General features: G+C 40.6%; 1 protein-coding gene across 1 annotated transcript in view; it reads right to left on the bottom strand.

The window, feature by feature from the left end:
• Positions 1 to 8,450: 8,450 nt before the first annotated feature.
• LOC136874117 (brefeldin A-inhibited guanine nucleotide-exchange protein 3) overlaps positions 8,451 to 27,074 on the bottom strand; it is a 428,916-nt gene continuing 410,292 nt past the window's right edge. Inside the window, exons 28-31 of the mRNA XM_067147676.2 lie at positions 22,810 to 23,038; positions 20,067 to 20,341; positions 16,698 to 17,916; positions 8,451 to 9,518 (exon numbers count right to left, since the gene is read on the bottom strand). Of these exons, the coding sequence (XP_067003777.2) occupies positions 9,303 to 9,518; positions 16,698 to 17,916; positions 20,067 to 20,341; positions 22,810 to 23,038 (1,939 nt within the window). The 3' untranslated portion in view covers positions 8,451 to 9,302. The remainder of the gene's footprint in view (positions 9,519 to 16,697; positions 17,917 to 20,066; positions 20,342 to 22,809; positions 23,039 to 27,074) is intronic.

Below are 27,074 nucleotides of genomic sequence, written 5' to 3'. Positions count from 1 at the left end.
TGGGGTGTTACGCCTCCTTCCTTCCGCGAGGAAGGGTTGGCGGCCCTAGTTTACGCCACATTCTAGCAGGTGTACCACACGTGGTCTATAGAAGAAAAAGAGATAGTGTGACGTCACGAGCATTTTTCTTGAGCACGTTTATATGTTATATGTCTTTTCACGAGAGTTTAATCCTGATGTAAACATGGTATGTCCATGCCTCCGCCAAAGAAAGAGTTGTGATTCGCTGAGCGTGTAGTACCGACCTCCACTCCGTCACCGTCTCGTGTTTGGACGTACAGTACTGCGCATCGCATACGAGAACAGTGCGAAGATCTGAACTTCTGAATAAACGACTAAACCTGGATACTGTTCACTTAGTTTATTGAACACATTCACAATGCACTGCCTATGGTCACTTCCTCTTTTGTGCTTCACTACACGCGATGATCCTACCTCTTGCTTCATTTCTGATGATGATGATGCTTGTTGTTTAAAGGGGCCTAACATCTAGGACATCGGCCCCTAATGGTACGAAGTGTTATGATAATTTAAAAATCCATAATCCTCCACTGACCAGATTCGAAAACGTGAGGACGAAGAATGAATGTATGGATGTGAAGTTAAAACAATCAGTGGATACGACCCGTAATGTCCCACATTCCCAGGAACTAGCGTTAAATAATATTATTGACCAAGGGAATGCTTCTAAAGCACAATACTGAATCGATGATGCTTGTAGTCGAAACGGCTCCAAAATCCAGGTCATCAGCCCCTCGTAAGGGTACTTATCGCTAGGAAAATCCATGCTGTTTGTCATGTTGCGGTACTAATCAGAAGTAGCGTAGACTCGCGGTATTCCATACATTATGGTACTACTCACAGGTAATGTAATCCGCACATGTAACATAGACCTATGTTGTTTCGCACACTGCGGCGCTATTTACAGGCAACGCAATCCTATGGTGTTCTTCACATAAGTGGACTAACCACAGAGACCCGCACTATCCCGTGGTATTCCTCACATAGTGGGTACTAAGCATAGGCAAGGCAGAACCATGGTGTCGCTCATTCCATGGTGTTGTTCCTATAGCGGTACGAATCACAGGTAATGTAAAATGCATCCTGAGCCACACACTGTCGCTAATCACAAACCTCTTTTTACTTATAATAGTGGTACGACGCGCAAGTAAAAGCGACCCTTGGTGTTCCCTGCGCGATGGTACTAATTACAAGTAGTCCCATCAGGAAATTTCCTGATCATCCCTTGATATTCATTCTCTCTCTCTCTCTCTAACACCCTATGACGTCAAGAATGACGTTATCACCCCCGTCACCAAGTAAACATGGTCACCATGTGCTCTCCTAGTCATATATAGTGTCCTGTTCAATGTTGTATATGTCAGGTAATGTATAAAAACACAGCGTTTTCGCACCTTTACTCCTTCCTTGTACCCTAACGAATATATCTAAACATTTCACGGTAGGCCTACCTACAAGTGAACTGGCGATGATCGGCTTCTAGATCGTCTTCCTATTCAGATTCAGATGCTTCTAGCATCACCCTTATTTTCCAATGGCCAAGGTTTTCAATTGGCAGCTAACACTTTGCGGGCGAACAAGACGATTTGGGGTGCTTTTATGGCACCAAAGTTATTGTGCATTCCCAACATCAAAGTGGAATATGTTCCTCGTCAGTCATTTGCAGCTGATACGAGAAGGCAAGGTATAGGATCTGATCACCTAAAGGGAGAGAGAAATAATAGAACACCAGCTTTAATGATACATCAAATGTATATTTGCAACCTTTTAACATTCAACATTGTGCAATGTTTCACACCATCAATATAAATATTCTCTTCAAAAAACAAATTAAAAACTATTCATTTCTTTCCAATTACAAAAATCAGAATAAAAGCTATGGTGACAGTCTTGAGAGTTTCAGGTGGTACTAACTAAGAAGGTGCCATGATTAGAGCCATTACAAGGAACTACAATACACCCGATCATATGCTCTTTACTACTGTGTGAATCTTAAAGGACAAGGTTCCACCTGATATATTGTCAGTTATCCTACCCGACTGCCGTATAAGGCTGGGATGAGGAGATACAACTACTACTAAACAAAATGCCCTGTATGAGCATACTGCACACATTATAACAAAAGACAGTTTAAAATTACTAGAATTCAAACAAATGTATAGAGCACTTGCCTTGGTATAAAAACATTCTTCTACCTTGCAGAGACCTAAAAATTGACACCCACACATAACAACCTTGTTTGGAGGCTGCATTATTTAGTACATTTCCCGAATTAGAAATCAGAATAATAGGATAAAGTCAACAAACATCAACTCTGCAAGGACATACATTATGATAATTCACAAGAGGGGTTCAAAAGGGGTACATTTTTCATGGGAGCAAATTCCAGTAAAAAGCAGAAATATATAAGATATTTTCTGGGCTTTCAGTCAAGGTCGAATTGGGTTGGTAACTTCCAGCATTTCAGTAGCAGTGCTGGAGAAAGCAAACCCATGGAAAATGCCATATACAGCTCCTGGCCGCCATCAACCCTAACAGTTACAAAGAAAAATATGCACCTTCAGTGCTTTCCTTATTAAGAAACCTGTGTAATAGTCTTTATTCCTGCAGCCTGTGTACTTGCTTCATCCCCATGCCCACTTGTTTTGGTTTCTTAAAATATGGCAGAGTTCAGATGAATTCAAATACGGAAGAGCAACAGCCACTCTACATACTTCTCTTTTCTTTTTCAATTTACTTACCGTCGCACTGACACAAGATATGTCGTATGGCGATGATGGTATAGGAAAGGCCTTGGAGTGGGGAGGAAGCGGCCCTGGTCTTAAATAAGGTACAGCCCCAGCATTTTCCTGGTGAGAAAATGGGAAACCATGGAAAACCATCTTCAGGGCTGCGGACAGTCGGGTTCGAACCGACTATCTCCCGGATACAATCTCACAGCTGCGCAGCCCTAACCACACGGCCAATTCACCCAGTGTACAGACTTCTTTCCACCTTGTTGCAGCCTACCAAAGCCATTCAACCACCGCCAACAAGCCCGCAAATAACTTCTATATTCCTCGAGATGCTGGTCGTAAAAGCCTAAGTTGTAAAACAATATAAACTTTCTCAGTTTTCCACTATACAAACTGGCACAAAGAACCAAAACATTATGTAAATGCAGTGTGCTTTCTTTTACAGTGACGCTCAAAACAAAACTGCAGGGAACCATTACCCAATACATTTCTCAATGCTAAGTATCAAATGTGGGTTAAAATGCCCTGTACAGTACATTCAAACAAATTTTACCAATCATTATCAAGTAACTGAATTAAACAGTAGATTGAAAGCGCTAGTCTCTTCTTTTAAAGAATATATAATGTGATCAAAATAGTAAATCAAAAGAAGTAATACCTAATACTGTTATTCAAATGATTTCTGATTTAGAAATCAGAAAAATAGTATAAATTCCAAAAACATCAAGTCTGCTAGGACATAAATAAAAATTCATATGAAGGGCTCAGAACAATAGTGGACCATGTACATCTGAGAATATTTCAAGAAATGGAGCCTAGAAATTTTAATCATTAATTCTACTGAAGTGGTATATTTATGGCAGAACACAGTAAATGTTATTAACTGCTGTCTTATAATTCCAAATTAATTATTCTTTATATTAATTAAAATAATATTGCTTACCATGGTTAAATTCTTCGAAGGATTCAAATGATGAATGAGGAAAATATCATTCAGTATAAGATTAGAAATCATTAGTTATTTTTATTAGCTGTATAATTTTAATTAATGTAATATACTATTACTGTGAAATGGACTTGGGCAGCAAATGAACTAATGACTGCTTGCTATGGCTGTGAACTCTCATATCATAAACACATACAATAAGCAAAGTTCTTCATTTAGTAGGAGAAGACAAGAACAGGCATCTTCAATGCAAGAGGAACTGACCTGACAAGGAAAATGCAGCTTGCTGAGATATTCATAAAATGGATGTTTGTAAAGTACTGTAACTTTAGCATTCTCCTAGCACAGAACATTATAGAAATTACTTATTGAATATTATATAATATTTTATTAAATGTTGAAAGAAAATAACAAAATAACACCACCACTCAATCTAGAACTCTCAAATTTTACAAATTTCAATGCACAACACCGAGGTATATTTATTACTAACATTAATAATAAGGATTTGAAAGACACTAGCATCTGCAGTGTCCTCAACTTGCTTCATATTTTAGCAAGGGGATCTATTTTGCTCATTCATCCCAAAATGTCTCCTGCAAAATGTCCAAAAATTACAGTGAATTTATCTAATAAGTTTTAGTAATTTTAAAAGAATGCCACATTGGTTAAATGCAATGTTGACTTTACGGTCACAAATACAAAATGCAAAGAAATTTGGCAGTTCATACGAAAAATAAAAACATCCTGCCAATTCTTTTCTTATCTGGAGGGGAATGCCAATGAAAGAAAATACTGACATTTTTTCAACATTAAATTAGTTGGAGGCAAAGACTCACAAAACTGTGTTGCCTAAACTCCTCTTCTTAATAAAAAAAAGAAAAAAAAGAAAGGAATGTGTTAAGAAAGGAGGAAGAAGAAACTAAATATAATTTCTAACTTTCTCAGACTTGCACTTCACACCAGAGAATCACAAAACTCATTATCATCATCATCATCATCATCATCATCACAAGAAATATACAATATACTGGTTTGAAAGAGACTCCTGGTAACCGTATATATACACTACAACAATTGTAAATTACATAAAACATTCAGATCATAAAAATATATGATTTGCAATAATCTTACAGGGGTATTACTACATATCAGGCTGACTGCACCAAAAACTGCTATTACAACAGAGGAGGGAGACGAGTGATATGACTCTGGAACCTGCATAAATACAAACAGAAATAAGCTAACTGGTAAGACGGCAATAGATTGCTCCGTAAGTAAATTCATCATTTCAGGAAACTGCCAATTAAGTGATTATAGTCTAAAAATGAAGGTATACAGTGAATTTTATTTTCAAAAACAAAATATTCATGTAAAATTAGGCTACCTGCATGATGAACAAGATGAGAAACATTTTCAATGAATATTTATACCACTAATTTAAATGAACCATCCCAACAAATCAAGTCTCCACCATTTTTCAAGTTAAAATTCAAGTATTCCATAACTTCATTAACAGTTTATTTGTTTTCCATAGTTTAAAAATTAATGTAACTAAAAATGATCAGCACAAAAAACACGTGCCTTATTAATATTTCCTGATCAGTACAAAATTTATTTAAACATGTACGGTATGCATGCATGCTAGTACTGCCCCTTTTATACTTCCACACTGCTGTAATATATTTTTAAACCACAGAATTATAATTCAAACAGTATGCACTCTATTTTCATCTACCAGTGAACTGAGTTTTATGGAACCAATAAAACTATTTTAAAAGGAGGAAGAGAGGTGCAATGATTCCATAAACATCATACAAAAATTATATATATTTCAGGCACCATAGTCTTCCGCTAGCACTTTTATGACTAACTTGGAGGTTTTGCAACTGTACCTCTAGGTCAGACCTATTACTACCGTTAAGTACGAAGCTTGGTCTCAAAATCTTTAACATGAATTTGGTGCAATTGTTCTAACTTCTGCATTTATTAATTTATGCAATCACTTCAGTGAACTAGATACTGCAGATTTTTAACAATTTTATTATCAGTGCTAAGAAGCATAGGCATCTCTAGTATGAGAAGAAGGAGGCTGCAAGTTGACAAGAGGTCAACAAGTATTTTGTCATAATACTGTATTACAATAATCATATTTTCTACAGTAAATATATATTTTTTTAAATGCTAGAGGCAGGTACTTGTGAATCTTTGGATGTTCTCAGCAGCCGGGATTGCAGTATCAATAAAATATATTTTCATTATTATTCATCATCATCATCATCATCAGTTTTCCACTCCAGTTGCCCGGGTGTGGTTTACAAGCACTCTCCACTTCTGTCTGTCCATGCACCACTCTTCTCTCAAGACGACATCCCAGCTGATTCCTCTTGTTCCTATGTCCTCTTTCACTTGGTCCAGCCACCTCTTCCTAGGTCTTCCTACCGGTCGTTTTCATTATTATTATTATTATTATTATTATTATTATTATTATTATTATTATTATAACATTAGTACTATAATCAATAAGTTTGTGGACTGGCACCTACAATTCAAGCAACACTGAAGTTGTTTGACATGACATTTCGCGACTCTTTCCCGTCGTCGTGATATGACCGGTTTCACCATCATCTCAAAATTTTTGCTAGTGGATTTGCCTAAATTTTGGCAGACCTTGAAATTTGCCCACTGCTCAAACTAGGACATTGTCAAGTGCTGCCGATCACACTGAACTACTCTTCATAAGGGAGGCCACAGTTCCACTTACACTGTATGTACCCAACTACCTCCTGCTGGGACTAGCGAAGAGCTGTCACAGCACTATCCTGTGATGCAACCAATCTGCAGCAGTGCACCACAGGGACACTAAGAGGCCAGTCCACAAATTTAATGACTGTACTACATATTATTTCCTTCTATGAGATTCACAATATCCATCTGATTTTGTCGGTTATGAATGAAGCAAACATCTTGCAGCATCCCACCAACCATTCAGCTTCATTTCCACATTTTTACTTCTCAGAGACGTCAATGCTAATAAGCTCTCCAAAATTACTGTAAGAATACAGACAGTTGGGAGAGAAAAATACAGTAGATTCTTGTGAAAATAATTATAGGAAATAGGTGTGGGGGGGGGGGGAACACACACAGAGAGAGAGAGAGAGAGAGAGAGAGACATATCATATTTCTGTAACATCTCTGTAATCATTTCACTATATGTAAGAGGGCTGATAATATATGAAAACAAGCATAACATTTCAATAATTCACTAAAACACAGAAAAAGGAAACTGTCAGTAAGCACCCTGTGTCCATAAACTAACCTCCAGCTAGCTGAAACAAACACAGTAGAGGGAAAATATCTTGCCCACACAGCTGAAGAACATCTCTGCAAATGTGTCACATTTTTGGGGAGTGAAGTTACCGAAACATATGTATTATTAATTGATATAAAATAGAAAAGCAGCTATTCATCAATAGAATGGTAGGTCTCAAAAGTAAGTTCATGTCGAATTCCTATGATCACATTATTTACTTCTCCCAAATCATTGGTTGTGTAGGAGAATTGTCATTTTTCAAATAAGTGGATATGCATTTACTTTCTAGACATGTACATAAACTAGTAAATTACGGTTACATCTCTGATCAACTCTACGTTCTAGAGAAGGGGGACAGCAAATAAGCCTGACCATAATTGTTCACTGAATGAGTGACTTCATGCAATCAGCACTAATTCATCCTACTTTAGCACCAGATAAATAAAAGAAAGCAGAGCCGGCTTTGTTGGCTACTGATCAGCACTGTAGGCTGACAAAGTCGAAGACTGAACTAGTTTCGATATCACCACCATAGTTTTACTTACAGCTAACCATATGGTAAGTTTAAGTACCAATTACAGTGCCTTCTCTATAAAAGGTATGTATTACAATGACATATTTTTCTATTTACACTAATATATATGTCAATGCACAACTTGAATTCGATTTCATATAAACTGATATTCTTATAATGATTTAAGTACTCCTAAGTAAATTTTACGACTTGTCCCTGGATATATTCCTAAAATAACTAGCTATTTAATGGACAATACAAAAAAGGGTCAATGCGATCCTCATAGACAGTGTAAGTGCAATAATACACATGAAGCAGGCTGAGCTTCTTGAAGTACACTTTCAACTTATTGGGTCATGGAAATTCCAAGTTCCCATGGAGGGAATTAGATATTTTTCCACCAATAGAGCATATCAAAAATCTGATCAAAAATTAGATGTTGGCTTTTCAGGCGTTTGCTCTATTAACCAGCGTTTCGTCTTAGGTCTGACACTAGACTCGTCAGAGTGGGATGTGTCAGACCCTACCCACTGAAGCTGGGGTGTATGCAGGTGAACTTATCAGAAGCCTATTTATGAGGCTCAGTCTGATAACTGCATATGGGAGATAAAACTCCACAGTGGAATTAATGCCCGCCTAGCAATTCCAAATGGAAATTCTAAGTTTCCATGGAGGGAACATCTAATTTTTGATCAGATTTTTGATATGCTCTATTGGTGGAAAAATATCTAATTCCCTCCATGGGAACTTAGAATTTCCATTTGGAATTGCTAGGCGGGCATTAATTCCATTGTGGAGTTTTATCTCCCGTATGCAGTTATCAGACTGTGCCTCATAAATAGGCTTCTGATAAGTTCACCTGCATACACCCCAGCGTCAGGGGTAGGGTCTGACACATCCCACTCTGACGAGTCTAGTGTCAGACCTAAGACGAAAAGCTGGTTAATAGAGCAAACGCCTGAAAAGCCAACATCTAATTTTTGATCAGATTATTGGGTCATGTCGACAACATACAGTTAAGTGCAGAACAAACATGGCTAACCAGACACTAGTGGGAATCGAATCCACGTTCCGATTCCGCGTCAGATGATCTCTCGATTGAACTTCGGTGTCCTTGCTAATTCTTGTTCTGTCGGCAGGGACCTATGGCATGGCACTACAGCCAGCACAACTGAGTGTGCGCGCTAGTCACCCTCTGTGGACCAATTCAAATTGTATGCTCAGCTTTCACGCACTAAAATGTAATTGTCAAAGCTGATTAAGCCACCGTAGCTCAAAGGTATCCGATTAGTTCATTTTTTTAGTAGTTAATATTTCTTCGGCATGTAGGCTACTATATGTTCTCGACATGACTTAACAAGCTGAAAATCGACTTCAAGTATAATGCGGTCATAAAACTAAATATTCAGTTCGGGCTTCATCGGACCATGCCTGAACTGATTTAAAAAAGAAAGACCCTGAATGCTAGGTGAGGCAGCCTTGGGATAATGCATCTATCGTTCTAAACGAAGTGTCGAGGACTTCCAAGTGACAATTATCGGTAGGAACTAAGGCACTTTGCCGCTCTCTGCTGAAAATTGTATCAGTATTCCTTGGGATATACCGTACATCACCTGCATCGAGGGTCAGATAGAGATGTCCTTGGTGTGGGGGAGATATGTTGTAACTGCAGCAACCAAGTCACACAATAATTGCCATGGAACGGCAACAGCACATTCTTAACTCTGAGTGCTGGTGCGGTACCACTGCACATTTACAATATAATATTATCTATTACTCAGGACTAAACCCATACAGCATAGCAACCCGATGAAAGAGTTCTGCCACAGCCTGCTTGAGCCCTGGGTCTGTGGCGTGAGCTGTGAGGCGGCGCACGCCGTGGAAGAGAACCGGTAGAAGGGTGCGGAAGTGTAGATCATCCAACTGAGCCAGCAAGTCGAACACAGAACCCAACATCTCGGCCCACACCTTACGATGAGCTTCACTATCCTGAAATGATCGAGGATGGTTATCTAGTTGTCTTTCCTCTTAAAACAAACTATCATCACAACCATCACCACAGCATTAAGTTCTAAAAACAATCAGGGCAAATGAAAAATGGTCAGCAAGATCTTTAGAGCAATAATGAGAAACGACTGAAAATTTGAAACTTGTTAAGAACAAACAATATAATGTTATTCGTTTTACGACCCACTAACTACTTTTACGGCATTCGGAGTCGCCGAGGTGCCGGAACTTTGTCCCGCAGGAAGTCTTTAACGTGCCGATAAATCTACCGACACGAGGTTGACTTATTTGAGGACCTTCAAATACCACCGGACTGAGCCAGGATCGAACCTGCCAAGTTGGGCTCAGAAGGACAGTGCTCTAACTCCCGAACTGCTCAGCCCACCTTAAGAACAAACACGAGTTTGTTATGATCAGGGTTTCAAAGTGGAGGTTTGTCCGCAGAGGGCCGAAAGCCAGGTTCTTATCTTCGGTCCGATTAAAATAGCTACAGCACTGAACATGTAAGGAACAATATTGTCCACTGCCTTTACATGCATAAAGAATGTAGCCATAATTTGGGGTAACCACACTTATATGGCCCTTTAAAATCGAGTATCCTACTTATGAATCCGACAGTAAATTCTAGTCAAATCTCGAACTACTAAGGGACTTTGAGTGGAAATGTTCCGATTATACAATCAAACTAAAATTGTCGTAAAAACTATGCTCCGAAGACGTGATTAGTGCCAACATGCTGAAGGAGCTCTTTACCACCAAGACTGATGCAGGCAATATCCTGAACGCTATTACACTGCGAATTCAAAAAGGGGTGAGAATGTGTGCCTAGAAACAAACCTCTTGCTTGTGTGTTCCGTTCATTGGGTTCATTTCGAACACCGTGTATATGCAATCTACGAGTCTGAGTTGAAAATGTAGTGATGATAAGCCGTCCATTAATAGACAAAGGGGCGTGAAATGAGACAGCAAAGCCTGCGATAACGAATGTTCTCAATTTCTTCGGCCTACCTATCCAAGTGTACTCAAATGCGAACGGGAATTAGGAAGTGTATTCTTTTCACTTCCTAATTCCCCTTCATCTTTCATGTTTGATCTCTCTAGTGGCAAACAATTGATGTTTTCTAATGCTGATCCAATTAGGTTTATAAGATCAGGAAGTACTGCATTAATAATTTTTCTACCATAATTTTTCTCTTTTGCTGTTTGTTTTACGTCGTAACTCGCCCCGATACAGACAGGTATTACGGCGACGATGGGGTAGAAAATGGATAGGACTGGAAAGGAAGGCTGTCGACAATAGGGTTCGAACACACTATCTCCCGAATGCAAACTGACAGTGACGTGACCCCAATCGCGTAGCCAACTCATTCGCTTTTCTACTATAATTAATTCCTTGGGAAATAAGGTTACCCTTCATCAAGATATCACTGCGTAAGACAAGAGTAAGGAGGGGCGGGGCGTAATGTTTGGAATAACTCAACTCTTGATTTTCCACCCAAACGATTGAGGTTCGAATTTTAGAGTATCCTGGAACGTGAAGGGCAGCCCGTTAGGGTAAGTTAGGATAAGCTTAAGATCCTTTTTCCACCGGAGCAGCCAAAGTTCAAATTCCTGTGGATTTCGAATTGGAGTTTCGCCATAAATGTCACGTAGCATCAGACAGAGTACTCGACCTTCAACCTCTTGCCAAAATGAGCTTGGGTGATTTGTTAAAAGAAACTGAGAAAAATCAGAGTCCAGAGTCCGACTGGAAGATGACGTACAGCTCTTAAAAAAAAAAAAAAAAGAAGAAGAAGAAAAAACGCGCTCTTGAACTTTAAGTCCATTCGGGTTCCTTTGCTAGTATTTGCAGACATGCAATATTATATCTTGTTGGCCCACGGTTTGACGTGGCCAGATATGTATAGTTACAACGGACCAGTTCTGCATGCTACTATTGTGGCGCAGTGGTGACCTGTTGGACGTGTATTCATGAGGCCGTACATTCGAACACAACCTAATACTTGTTCATTTTTTTTTATGAAAGACAAAATATAAATGTTTCTCTCTCTCTTTTACGACTGTTTTAGTAATTAATTGATTCGTCTTGATTCGTGGCGAAGGTAGAGCTCAAGGCCACCTCTTACGCTTACCACAACATTAAAATTATATAACAAAATAGTAATAACTTACAACAAACCATGGGGAAAGAACGTAGTAGTATTAATAGCAAATATGGATATTGTAAAAATAGGAATAATTGTAGAACGTACAACATAACAGGAAAGTGCATTCACAGCAGGCCATCCATGTACATTTCACAATTCTGTTTCACAACTTAATTGCAATATAGGCCTTTTGATATTTACACAGGTGGCTCTCGGATTTGCAAGGAAAATGGATGGCTTGTGGGGTGTGCTTTTGTGGTTTTAAAGGATAGACTGACGTTGAAAAATTCAGATTGTCTTCAGAATGTTCAATATTTCAAGCAGAACTCTGCGCTATACAACAGGCAGTTAAACGAATTACGAGGTACAACTGTAATGCACGTATATTGGACGATTCTCAGGCTGCTTTGATTTCAATTCAAGACAAATATAATTTACATCCGATTGTTGTTAATATAAGATCACATGTATTAGACTACAAGAAGCATATCTGCATGAAATGGGTACGAGGTTATAACGGCACAGAAAGGAACGAGAGAACTGATGAGCTTGCCAAAGAAGCTGCAACCCTGACACACTGTTAATATATGACAATACCCTATGTGATTTGTCTCAAGAGAGAATTGGAAACATATACGGAGAATATATGAAATAATCTATGGATAATTAGCTCAAGAGGTCAGCTTACAAGGAACTTGTTCTTTCCTAAGATTCAAGAATAATGTTATTGGCTTTTACGTCCCACTAACTACTTTTTCGGTTTTCGGAGACGCTGAGGTGCCGGAATTCAGACCCGCAGTAGTTCATTTACGTGCCAGTAAATCTACCGACACGAGGCTGACGTATTTAAGCACCTTCAAATACCACCGCACTGAGCCAAGATCAAACCTGCTAAGTTGGGGTCAGAAGCCCAGCGCCTCAACCATCTGAGCCACTCAGCCCGGCTCCTAAGATTCAGGATAGACTGAAACGTAAACTAACACGTGACTACATTTTAACACAGTTTATGTCAGGACATAGAAATTTTGAATCATATTTTCAGAGGTTTAGGATCAATATCCAGAAGCCCCATACTTGTACCTGTGAAATGCCACAAACTGTCCCATTTTTGAAAGAAGTAGATATGAATTATAAATGCACTTAAATACAGTATGTGTGCTATACATTATCAAGCACCTTTCCAAAAAGTTACTGTTATAATGCGTTTGATAAATTTGTCCATTTTATTTACACGTCGTCCCAGCTTTAATTTTTAGTTATTTTATGTATTAATCTAGTCTTGTTATCTATATCCCTAATATACCATGTGCAAAATAGGGTTTGTACTTGGATGATGATGATGATGATAGTAGTAATAATAATAATAATAATAATAATAATAATAACAACAACATAATATAAAACTTCATACCTATTACTAGAAAATACACTTCTAAATTTTTAGGAAAATATGCTCATTCTCAGATGCACTCATTCACACAGAGCCCGACTGGGAGGTGATGTACAGCTGTCAAAAAAAAACGGCCGCTCTCCTGAACGTTAGTTCTCTTTGGGTTCCTTCGTTAATAATCGGAGTCATGCAATGTTATATGTTGTTGGCCCACGCCCAGGTTCATGAATTCATTATGCTATGACTATCATTATTTATTATGACATTTGGGCTTCGAATAGAAAGAATGAAATATTTAATGATCAACAAAAGTATACTTTGTGGCATAAATTTAATAAACGTAAGTAGAAAACTCAAACAATTAAAAGTAAGAACCAGAGCCACGATTCCAAATTTAGTCCATCTTCCAACTCTGTCACATCCTGCAGTTTACAGCCACGCCATCCCAAGCATCCTGAACGAGCTTCATCAGGACGTCTTGGAGAGGGATTGTGCCAATTTTTCCACATATGCTTCTTTACTTGTACTCACATATTCTCAATTGGGTGTAATCTGGAGAGCGGCAAGATCATTCTATCAATTCAATATCATGTCTACTCGCAAACCAGTCTGGAATCAATTGAGAGGTGTGGACTGGATGATTATCCAGCAGAAATTGAAAAATTACACCAGTATACAACCACCAGGTACTAAGAAACATATAGTGTTCCAGCAACAGTTCGTATTTATGCTGGTTCAATTTTCCACGAATGCGATGGACTGTTCCCGTTCCACGACAAAAAGATCTAACCCCAACACGACACAGACACTCGACAACTGAAAATCCACAGCTTGTTTCCAGTCAATCGACCGTGTCAGGAATGGAATGAATGAATGAATGAATGAATGAATGAATGAATGAAGCCCCATCTAGCGGCGAGGATAGGAATTGTGCCGGAATCCAAAGCCTGAGGCACCCCTCTGGGGCAATGATTAATGAATGACAGATTAAATGAAATGATATTGGAGTGTGTTGTTGGAATGAATATGATAGGGAAAACCGGAGTACCCGGAGAAAACCTGTCCCGCCTCCGCTTTGTCCAGCACAACAGACACTCGACAACTGCGGGCACGAACTGCGGCGAGGTCGAGTCGGGTGTCAGGAGGACGATATAGCCAAGAGGGTCCTTACTTTGCAGTAGAAAAGGTAACTTCATCAGAAAAGATTACCCTTTCCCACTCCCCATCACAATTTCCCACCGCAAAGACTAAACGCTCTTCTATGTGATCCTCCTTATACAAACTTCCTTACGAATAGCACGTCGAGATCTCCAATTGGCGGCCCTTAAAAGATATCTCACGGGCTGGTCGTGGCCAGGAAAATTAACAACTGCCTTCCAAGTACAGTAGCAGCGTTATGAAAGGGATTCTTTTCAACCTCTGTCACTAATTTGGCGTCCTCTTGTGTTGTTCATTTTATCACTCCCAGTTTTTCAGGCAAAAATACCCGAACGTCGATAATTCTTCACCCATCTCCATCCGAGTTGTCCTTTCTGATACGTGAAAAACCCGAGCTCCTTCGGATTCCGTAAAACAAAGTTCAATCATAGCCCGAATTACACTATCTTTCGTTCCTTCTCCACTTTGTGGAGCCAAGTCAAACAATCAACTGCAAAGTCTCAGGCAGAAATGGCGTCGTTAGTTATCTCGTTATCTATTCAAAATGATATAACTATTCAAACTATTCAAAATGATATAAATTTTAGTATTAAACATTAATAATATAAATACATCAGAGTCTTATTAATTACTATATTATTTGCAGACAAATTCTAAAGGTATAAAAGAAAATATAGTTCATAATCTCAACCTCAGACCCATAATTTGTTTTTTAAAGACCGCACTGAAACTAACTATATCCACAAAATAATTCCTTAATCCTTGTTTTGCTTATAAGTTAAAAAATACGACTGCGGCTGCTACTACAACTACAAAATAATATTGTTATAAAATAAATCTATTTATATAGCATTATTAAATAATCAGAATATAATCTACATGAATGTTAAGTTGAAGTGGTTCTGCAAATGCGTTGAACTGCATCACTCTGACGTAAATTCCGTATAGTTCAGTCGAAAGAACGTTGGAATTTAGATGGCAACATCTCAGGTTCAAATCATCGTCACTTCTTCTCGTTTCATTTTGTTACATGAAAGTATAATGTAATAATATTAGATGAAAAACTAACACTAGTATTATGCACATGTATTATTCCAAAACTAACATTTGTATTAGTTATATTGTTAAAGAATGATAATAAAATAAAAATAATAATTTGAACAAGGCTTGAACTCGCAACCCTCGAACATTAAGCGCTGTACCACGAGAAGCAGATATTGAATGACTCCTTGAACATCATAGTTCAAGGTGCTTCTATCGCGCATCTACAAGCGCATAATTCGTGTACCACCACCGGGATACGAAGTAGTGGAACTGTTCAAGTGTGGCCTTTTTTTTTTCCAGCTATACAGTACATTCCTCTATCCAGATACTTTGAGCAAAGCAATTTCCATACGACCAATGGTTAGCTCTATGCCCGAGCGCCCCCTTTTCCCCAGAAAATAAGTAGGCCTACAACTACTCATTTCTGGTGCAGGCTGAGTGAACCTTACGGCTATGTGAGTTTCCAGAAGTGGAAGCCTCGTTTCTAAATTTGTCGATGCCTTTACCGTCTCAGCTAGACGGCAGAACCCCACCCCGCAGTTATTTTGAAGATACAAGGAAATAATGTTACAGACTAGTACAATTAGTCTGAAAATGAGTAATCTGCAAGTCTGAGCTACAATTTCATCATGCCACAAATTAAGAGATAACTCAATATATATGAGAGAAAAAGAAGCAGGGATATAATTCTTTGAGCCACAGAACGAACGTGTTTAAGACGAATCCGTAATACTGGGATGTGACTTCGTAAATCTCGTTTGCAATCCTCAGGAATCAGAATCGAACCAGCAACGAGTCCACTCAGCTATTACGTTCAAAGGAACACAACTGACTATGAAATACAACACAGTCATTTTTTAAAATGAGGTAGAATAATCAATGACACATATAACTGAAACAACTTGTTTCCTGACCTTTTCCCTCTATTATCCGGTGTCGGCAATAATGTTGTTTATGGCCGGTTTTACGGCCGGATGCTCTTCCTGACGCCAACCCAATGTGGAGAGATGTATTCACGATTGCGTGTGTCTGTGGTGGTTGGTAAGGTGATGTGTTGTTTGTAAATGAAGATGTGTCTTAAGATGATCATGAACACCTAGCCCCCGAGCTAGGAGAATTTACCAAATGCAGCTAAATCGCAAACCGCGATGGGAATCGAACCCAAGGCTCTATGAACCGAAGGTAACTATGCTGACCATTCAGCCAAGGAGTCTAGCAATTAGCATTGCTGGGTTTTTTTCCCTATAAATAGGGGTTCATGTAATTCAAATGAGGAAAGTGGAGCGGGTGTAGGCCCACCTATTAGCAGGAAGAGGAGCTACAACTCAGCTTGTCTCTAAATGAAAATGAGCAGGGAAATACGATACATCTCATACGCGCAGGATTATATAATTCATAAGAAAATAGGACAGTGGTACTTACCCTGAAAAGGCTGCTACGACGCTGCTGCTCTATCTCCAACGGGATGGGTTCTGCCGGTGGAGGTGTCTCGTAAGAGACTGACCCGCGAGCCACGAATGGATTGCGGCGTCGCTCCGCCTGGCCAGGAGCAGGCGGCATGGAGCGAACCTGCTTGCGTCTCTTGTACTCTCCCATTAAACCCTCGATGTCTTTCTCTGTAGCAACATTGTACACAGCATCTTCTGTTTGCGGGTCTTCTACACACACTGTGTTTTGATCGAGCTGTATCTCCGGTTCACTGTCACTAGAAGAAGTCGAGTAAGAGCGGACGAAGTCCGACAAAGCAAAGGGTCTCACTGTTGTTTGCTCCCTCGATTTCTCTGGTTCATCAAAGACATCTTCATCTCCAGATTCTATCTCCGATTCATTACCAGCAGCTACGTCTGGGATGTCTTCTGGAATGTCAGGATTACCAATTTCTTCGTCTTGTAATTTGGAAGTCTTATCGAGATCTTCGTCGTTAGTTTTATCTGAAGTCCTTTTTGGAGATTCTTTAGGAACATTTGGTGCTGAAACGTTAGGATCTTTGTCTTCTGACGTAGCTGTAGATGGTCGATGCAAAGATTCCTTTCGTTTAATTTCAGGGAAATCATCAGGGTGAGCAATGAGGAAGAAGATCGGTTGATCGGAGATCTGATCGACAGCAGAATGTTGTCCATCCTTATCTAGTACTACGTCTACATATGTCTCACAAAGCTGGTCGAAACTCTGGCGCAATCGTTTCAGAAATACGGACATATCTCCGTAATCATAAGATGGGTTTGGATTTCCAGGCTTTTCCATTATCCCAACAGATGAGTCTTTGATAGCATTCTCTACTTCATCTTCTAACATTAGTTTAACTTTCTCAAGAGTAGCACCTGACTTGCCAACCTCGTGCAGGCACAGATCGAACAATGTGACCACCTTTAATGTCCACGCCGCACCGGCCTGGCGGTACAAGTTGGCTGCTCGTTCCAAGTTAGCGACCTTCTGTACCAAGAACTTGAGTCCCGGCCGCGAATCGAACTCTATGGCATTCTCGTAGGACACATCAAGACAGGAAAGTAAAGTCTGGATGTGCATGGGCTGCATGTAGCTCATAAGGCCCGAAAGCTTCTGTTCTTCAAAACCAGGCGGTAACCTTGCTGTGCCATCCATGGGTGTCACAGCAGGACTGTGAAGCAGCACATTGGCCAAACTGTGGGGAAATGAATATTCATTAAAATAAACTCTTTACGTGGAGGGTTATTGTTATGATATTGACCCACACGACTGAGGGCACCTTTGGTCATCTGTCTGTGTAAATTGGTAGGGTGTGTAAAAATGCCTGATAAAATTTAATTCAAGCTTTGCAATACTGTGTGAACCTACTGTAATTACAGTTGGATCTTGACAAATGATACTTTAAACTGAAAACCACAGTAAATCTATAAGTTTTAGTCCTTTTCGATTCGTAACAATGTGATTAACACGAAAAAATCACTTGTTAAATACAGAAAAGTGTATTTGGAAGTTTCTGGGTAGAAATTTAACTTCTGAGCAGAACAGCATATTCGCACGGTCAATTACAAAATAACCCCCTGATCGAGCTATTGGTTGGAGTCAGGTTAATTAAATAGGTTTTCATATTATTATTATTATTATTATTATTATTATTATTACATTACCAGCCTCACATAACCTTACTCGCAAGGGATAGAGTTCCAACCCGTGGAGAATGAGGATATCGGCTAAAGGACCACCACTCCCTAGTCTTCGCCAACTCAGTATCGTCGGTGATGGTAAGAGAACAAGAGTTAAACAGAGGAGGTTGAAAGGAAAGATGTAATATAGGAGACCAACAAATTGAGTGAAAGCGATATCCAGCTCATGTATATGTTATTGGATTTAAGTTCTACTAACTATTCATTTTATAGCTGAGTTGTCTAAAAACTGGTCTCGCAGGAGTTCCTCCACATGCCAGTAAATCGAAGCTGCTGTACTTGAACATCAGGCTCAGCTGTATATATGCGAATAAGCCCATTAAGACTATGCAAAGTACTTAGAGGCGTGAATTTGCCTTCCTTCGTGCCCATATTTCTCATCCTTTTAATGTGGGCTTCCTTTCTGTCTTCAGACCAGGTTGTTTCAGTAATTTTCTTTATTATTATTATTATTATTATTATTATTATTATTATTATTATTATTATTATTATTATTATTATTATTATTATTGTCGATATGCAAACTCGTAGAGGAATGAAGATAAAATGAAGAAAAAATAAATTCAATGACATTCTTCCCCTAAGGTCTCTAAATTTGGGAGCGCCGGGCTGAGTGGCTCACACGGTTAAGGCGCTGGCCTTCTAACTCCAACTTGGCAGTTTCGATCCTGGTTCAGTCCGGTGGTATTTGAAGGTGCTCAAATACGACAGCCTCGTGTCGGTAGATTTACTGGCACGTAAAAGAACTCCTGCGGGACTAAATTCCGGCACCTCGGCGTCTCCGAAGACCGTAAAAGTAGTTAGTGGAACGTAAAATAAAATATTATTATGATTATTATTATTATTATTATTATTAAATTTGGGAGTATGGGGATTTAGCCGAGGCACACTGTTTCTACTAGGCTTCTCACTTTCATCTTACCTACCCGACCTTCTCTGGTCGTCAACTCTTGTTCTCTTCCGACTCCAACAGTACTAGGTTAGCGAGGTCTGGAATTTCTTTCCTTGTGTGCCCCTCTTCGAAGAGTCGAACCTCATTTCTTATCCTCTATGGTTAAAGTTAAGAGGGGATGCCATGTCGTGCAAGAAAAAGTGACTGGCAATTTTCTAAGATCCCGAGTGGAAGCACGACCGAGCTGAAGGACCACATTGTCGTGGTGATTTCTGGGCAAGTTAATACATGAAGGTTTGTCTACACTTTGACAATAAGACGGCGAGACTTTTATACTTTGAGAACGAGTTTAAAGGATTACATTCGCTAAAAACTGCCGTAAACACTATTTGTATATTTCTTAACACGCAAACCTATTGACAAAAAGTACATCCGACAAATGCATATATATTAAAGGGTTAAGTGAATACTGCAGCACGAGACGTATACAAAGCTTGACTTGTATTGGTGTCCGCTCAGTTTTCGTTTGAGTCTGTGTACTTTCCCTAAAACACAATAATCATCACCATTATTACCACAATATTCTTTAAGGAGGAAAAATCGCCAGTTGTAGCCTATATGTTACCATTAGAGCAAACCGTTTTTTTAAAATGTAATTCACACAGGGTAATACAACTACTATATCAGCTAAAGTGGTGCATACAGATTATTCATTTATTTATTTTTACCTCACAGTTTCCAACACGTTCTTACCTGGGAATCACGTGGGTAGTTCCTTGAAGCAGTATGCTACCCACGGTCTGCAGCAGCATCTGGTGAGCCAGCAAGCCCACCACCAAATTACGGAATGGAACCCGTACAATGTAGAGATCTGGGTTCAGTGTGTGTCCGACATCCGGAGGGTACAGTAGGAATATGTAGCTTCGTTCCTCACCGTCTACACCCGGGATGCCTTCTCCCACGGACGTGACGGTCGTGGCAGGAGCCGGAGAAACCGACAAGTCTCGTTGGCCTTCCAGAAGGAACACCTGAATCCATAACGCACACTTTGGAAAGGCAGTTAATAAAACGATAAAACAACAAGAAAGAAAGCAGAAAATTTGTTCAATTTGCATTGACTTCCTTTCCAAAAAATAGCAAGACCTATCATGAATCAGTGGGTCTAATGAGTGACGCAAATTATAACCATTACAAAACTTGCTGATATTGAATTACTAACGTTCCTAATGGTTACAATACTGGGCAACGTACGGTGTTTCGCGTCTCGTCTGCCAGTCTATAGGATATGCACAGTCGAATCACATTATTATAACAACATGCTAGAAGTGCCATCTGCAGCGCGTAACCCATGGCATGGGCTGGTGAAGCGGGTATATAATGCGACCGACAGGCTGACTGTACACACTGCATTTTCTACTGCCATGGGTAAGAGAAGCGATTTAACAGAGGGGCGGGGGAGCAGCATTTTGGAAAAAGCAATATCTGTGACCAGTACACGTGTCTAAGTAATAATGGCGTATCGCGAGTGGACGAAAGAAACCACTGGGAAGAACCGTTGTGGAAAATCGCCATTGATGCTCGACATGAACCTCAACCACGACGGTGTGTGAAAGGCAACCGACAGGCTACAGTGCAACAATTCACTATCCAAATCAGGACCTCTCAGGGTGCATGCACTGTGCACGGTGCAAAAGACGACTTCGCTTGGTTGACCAGAGTGCAGACCTCCACTCCTCGATTTGGAGCAATAGCGCTGTCTCTCTCTTTCCCCATGCCAGTCTCGCTCGCTTCGCCTGTCCCCCTCTTCCTCACTTGCACCGTAGCGCTCCAAATCCGAGCCGAGTAGCCCAGAGACGACGCGCTGGTCCGAGCCGAGCCGAGTGGGACCGATGCACAGTGCACAAGAACTCTGCACCTCAGTTTACACGCGTGATATTTTGGTCGTTTGAGAGGCCCTGGTCCAAATGAACCGTGGGGGCATCCAGACACGTTTCTACCGCAACAGTTCAGCGAGCCGTTCTGCGAATGAGGTTCCCGAACAGACGGAGTGCGGCTGCACCCAGGCTAACAAACGTACATCGACGAAAACGACTGGAATTCGCTAGACAGTATGACGATTGGATCGCAGCTGATTGGCGACGGGTAGCCTTCTACGAAAAGTAACATTTTCAGCTCTACAGAACGGATAGAAGTTGGCATGTCCGGTGAGAAACGTCGGAGAACCAACTCCATGCAACAATTGCTGGACGAACACAAGGTGGTCGGGGTAATGTTATGGTCTGGGGAATATTCTCGTGGTATTCTCTAGGGTCCATCATCCGTGTGGAAGGCACTCCTGATCGGCGTGGTTATGAATCCATCCTCGGCGATCACTTCCACCCGTACATGGTGATTATCTTTCCTCAGTCCATGGCTAAACGGTTAGCGTGCTGGTCTTTGGTCAAAGGGTCCCGGGTTCGATTCCCGGCAGGGTCTGGAATTTTAATAATTGGTTAATTTTGCTGGCACTGGGGCTGGGTGTATGTGTCGCCTTCATCATCATTTCATCCTCATCACGACGCGCAGGTCGCCTACGGGTATCAAATCAAAAGGCCTGCATCTGGCGAGCCGAACTTGTCCTCGGAAACTCCCGGCACTAAAAGCCATACGCCATTTCCATTTCATTTCATCTTTCCTCAGGAGGATAGGATCTTCCAGCACGATAATGCTCCTTTCCACAGAGCTAGAAGTGTCCGTTTGTGGCTGCAAGAGCACGACGAAGACTTCGAAGTTCTTCTCTGGCCCACAAACAACCCCGATCTCAATCACATTGAACATCTGTGGAACCACCTCGATCGTCGTGCTCGCCGTCTGTCTCCTCTACCATGCACCCCTCAACAGCTGTGTGACACACTGCAGACAGCATGGCTCTAGATACCCGTGGAGACCTATGAGCACCTGCTTGAGTTACTGCCAGCACCTCTAGCTGCTGACCGTGCTCCAAAGGGCGGTTACTCTTAATAACAGTAAGTGGTCAAAACAATGTGATTCGACTGTGTACCTTCAAATTTCCTTGTGTTAGAGAAAAGAGAGTTTGGTTCCTAAATTAAAATACTTTTTAACTTCGGATAAGGAATTACAATTTATGAAAGTAGCTGGAAGTATCCGATATTAAATCAGTGAACATGACTTTTGATATGAAAAGGAAGGGAGGGAGTGGTAAGAAAGAAAAAACGTCAAATTAAGAAAACTTTGGCGGACGCTTTGCGAATGAATCGGCGGCAGGTGATGCGGCCGTAAGATACGAATTTTTGAGGATAGGTAAATTAGCAGAGTAAGTTAGTGGAATCAGTTATATAGAGACAACTAAGTCAATGCTTCACGTCAGTGTGTAACGATCTCGAAATAATAGGGGTAAACGCGAAAGTTACAGTGCACGGTATGAATTGAGGATCAAGGGCGTTCGTACTTCGTTCCTAAAGATTCGCAGAAATAATGCTGAAAGTCGTTCACTTACTTGCTGGGCCAGTTGCTTGAGCCGTTCACTCTCGCGAACAGTACAGTCTCGGCGTGCCGCCACCTTCACCTGGCCTACATCCCCGTAGAAGCTGTGCGAGCTGGGTCTGAAGGCGACCATCAGTTGCTGCAGACAGTGCAGAGACACTGAGCAGGCGCGGTGCAGGGCGACACATGTTACCTGCCACTGCTGAGGGGTGAGCACAGCTCCGGCAGACAGGATCACATGTCTGGAACAATGAAGGAGACTGTCAACACTTTTCTAAATCAAATCCTTTTTGACATTAGTTTTACGCTGCACCGACTCTGGCAAGTCTTAGGGTGAAGAATTAAGCTATTTGGCGTCCCTTCCAGAGAAAAATTATTTCCTCCCCTTATTTCGACGTGAATGTACCACGAAGTAACATCCGTACGTCGCCGAATAATAATAATAATAATAATAATAATAATAATAATAATAAATGTTTTATTTCGTTGCTCTTAATATCTGCTTTAAAATGAACAACCTCATCACTAAAAAATTCTTCCAAGTCGTCTCGTTAACGCTCATGCAGTTTTCTAACATATTTTTAATAAGTTATTTAAGGCTATCACATGAGAAGGCATAACACCGAAAAAGTGCCAATGATCGCGCGTTATTACTTAAACAAAACTTGTCTTCTTTCTGTTACAAGACCGTTTATGAAATTTGAACTGATCGGTGCCAACGTTATTCGTATCAATTTCATTGTGAGTTAAGTTCGTGTTCTATTTTCAAGAGTTGAGAATAAAATGTTTCAAATAAAAATAAACAGTAATGCTTAATAACCGCCGACCTAGACAGCTGCCTTTGCCTAACGTATTTCTCTCAACGTACAGTATTTTTCATATCCCTAGGTGAGCTAGTGGTGCATGTTTAACATCGAGAACGAGATGTCAGACAGCGTCAAATTCAAAGATTAAACCCAATAATAGATAAAATAATTTATTTCTTAAAAGTAAATATTCAGGAAAAATAAGCATCATCACTCTACACTGGAATGATATAACTTTCTCATAAAGGATCCTAACCTTTCCTCACAGTCAAACTTACATAGAAATGCACCACGCTACTTATCATAGCTACCAGAATTTCTTGATACGTAATGTTAGTGTCTCAAAGCGGTACAGAACTTCATAAGTCGTATATATTACTCAAATTGACAGCACTTCAGATTCATTTGATGCGAACAGTAGGCACCTATGGTCGAAAGTATCTGGCAAGACTACTGAGTGGAGTGCCGTGGGCACGAACATGGTTGGGTAATGTGGCGCGACAGGCCGTGTCAGTAGGCATTACCGTCGCTGGCAGTCCGGACACAGGATACCCTCCTGGTAGGATCCCTTTCAACTTACACACACACGCAATCGCGGTGTTGTTTTACAGCGAGAGTGAATGGCTAGTTTTACAAGACACTTGCCAACAGCTAGCAGCATAATATTAGTGAGGTTGATCTGATCTTCAGTGCCCTCGGACGATTTATCCCGGCCTTACTACACAAAGTCTCTCCCAAAAGAGCCTCACAAGGTGTAGGCCGTTGACAGAGACCATCACCAGCGTATCGAACTGTTTTCACTGTATCGTGCCAGACTCTCCTCATTAAATCTGTCCAACTTCTGTTCTTGTCAACAGCTGTTCTCTGATCCTGTTGCCACTACTGCGACCGGCCTCCACGAGGGTCTGATCATCTTGTGAGACGTACTTCCTACTAGTAGTGATGTGCTTGAGCCCGGCTCGAGCTGCTCGAACAGATGACGTCAGTGTTCGAACAAGTTCGAGCTTTTGTGCGTGCCGCAACCTGCGCCTTGCTCTTACGAACACCCAGAAAACTTGAGAAGGATGTGTACGAGTATTATGCTGGACAGTACGGGTTCGTCCCCTGTTTACTGTTACTTCCGTGTCTTTTGTACATAATATAAGATCGACCCATATCTGTATAATGGAGACAATCAAAACTTGTTTGTGCGATGATTCGTTACAAATGCCTCCATCAGAATAAACCGATTGTCTACTAAAATGTGTTGACTGGGCCGTATAATAAATGCAGAAAAAGGAAACGATTACACGTGTCGAAATAGTTACATATTTGAATGGTTATAAGACTAAAATTGTACGATATTTTGTCTTCAGCTGTTGAGACATTTCTCGCTCGGCTCGATGGCTAAATGGTTAGCTTGTTGGCCTTTCGTCACAGGGGTCCCGGTTCGATTCCCGGCAGGGTCGGGATTTTTGACACCATGAGATGGTGTATCTTTTGTTTGTTCTGGATGGGATCGAAAACTATTGGACCGATTGACCTGAAGTTTGGTAAAGGATACAGCTTGAATTCTTGAGTCGCTTTTGATTTTCATATATATTTCACGCAATTGGACAGTACCATTCCTCCATAATAAATAAATCTCTTTGTGTACACGATTGATGAGATGTCAATATTTTCTTAATCAAATTCTTCTATACGAGCAAAAAGGGTCATTCTCTCCCAAGGAGTGGATTCAAATCCCTCCCCCCCCCCCGCCCAACATTGAGGACAGAAGCAGAACCTCGCCTGCCGCGTTACACAGCTGTCTTAGCCGCCCAAAGCATGACATTGTAAGAATAATATTACCGTACTAGCAAGATACCCGTGCTTCGCTACGGTATTATACAGAAATTTAGAATTGAATGCTTATTGTTTTATATATAATACGCCGAAATTCGCGATATGACTCGTTTTCTGAGAGAATCCGCCAAAACTCGCGATCTGACTCGTTTTCTAATAGATTACGGCAAGTTTCCTCCCATTTTTCAATCTTTCTTTCCAGCAATCGATGTCGTACTTCACGGGCTAGGTCCAGGTATTTCACCCTGTCAGTTGGGTCCCTAAATCTTTGCCATCTTTTCCTATAAGCAAGTTTAATATGGATCAAATCCTTCAGGAGATCCAGCGTGGTGTCGTCTTGGGTGCCTTGGCGATACTGAACCCGCGGCCGGACTGCATTCTTAGTCATTACCCGTCCAGGACCCGTTTCTAGCGCGGTCTGCACATTTGACGACGGTCCAGAACATTATTATTATTATTATTATTATTATTATTAATATTATAGATGTTCTGGACCCCACAGCAAGATGCAAGACCGCTACTTGGCGGTAAATTACATCTGCTGCCATTGTAATTGTTGAGAATGTGACCAGCACCATTGTCGCGCGTAGGCAAGTGTGCGGGATTTCTGGCGATACGAATGGCATACTTCCGTGCATTATTGACCTTATTATAGAGGTGAACAATTGTACGGTCAATCTCATTCCTATCGTTTATTTCAAATGTGTTTAAATTTTTATTTATATTCCAGGAGAATCTACTGTAATCTAAGAACGTTCTCCGAAGGAAAAGATGGCTCTTGAAAACGAACCCAGGAAAGATTAAAAATGATCGGTTTATGATCAGAATAAGTACAGCGAAAATTTACAGCCTGTTTCCAGTCATTCGACAGGGTCAGGAATGGGATGAATAAATCCCCCATCTAGCGGCGACAATAGGAATTGTGCCGGCTGCCGAAACCTGTCGCACTCCTCTGGGGCAATGATTAATGAATGACAAATGAAATGAAATCATATTGGACAGTGTTGCTGGAATGAATGATGACAGGGAAAACCGGAGTATCCGGAGAAAAACCTGTCCCGCCTCTGTTTGGTCCAGCACGGGAGGCCGGGATTTGAACCACAGAACCCAGCTGTGAGAGGCCGGCGCGCTGCCGCCTGAGCAACGCAGGCTCCTTATAAATATATTATGAACAGTTAAATCAATTGGTATCGCCACCTTTTATACCCCACCGCCGTTAAGTTTTTACCGCCCCCCCCCCACCAAAAAACCTACAGGAAGGCGTATTTCTTTATGTTTAAAAGAGATTCCAAACACCAATGTTCACGTCTATTACGTTCAGTTTTGAGATAAAAATAATTCACTTTTTTTTCACTTTCACACTCCTCCTCCTAGTGAATTTTCCGGCAAAAAAAATACTTGCTTCTTTAATAGTAAAGGATCTTCTAAATACCAAATATCACGACTCTAACTTCTTCAGTTTTTGATTTATGTGTCCTCATGAAAGGAATTCAACTCCTTTTCACTCCCGCCCCCCAATATGATTCCCCTCGCCAAAACGGGTTTTTCTTTGTTTTTAAAGGAGATCCAAATACCAATTTTCACGTCTGTAGGCCCTAACAACTTTAGTTTTTATTAGATGTAAGTATTCTCATACAATTAAGTCAAT

This window comes from Anabrus simplex, chromosome 1, assembly GCF_040414725.1.
Source record: "Anabrus simplex isolate iqAnaSimp1 chromosome 1, ASM4041472v1, whole genome shotgun sequence".
Lineage (NCBI taxonomy): Eukaryota > Metazoa > Arthropoda > Insecta > Orthoptera > Tettigoniidae > Anabrus > Anabrus simplex.
The sequence above is the reverse complement of the archived record's forward strand: the minus strand, read 5'-3'. Positions and strand labels throughout refer to the sequence as shown.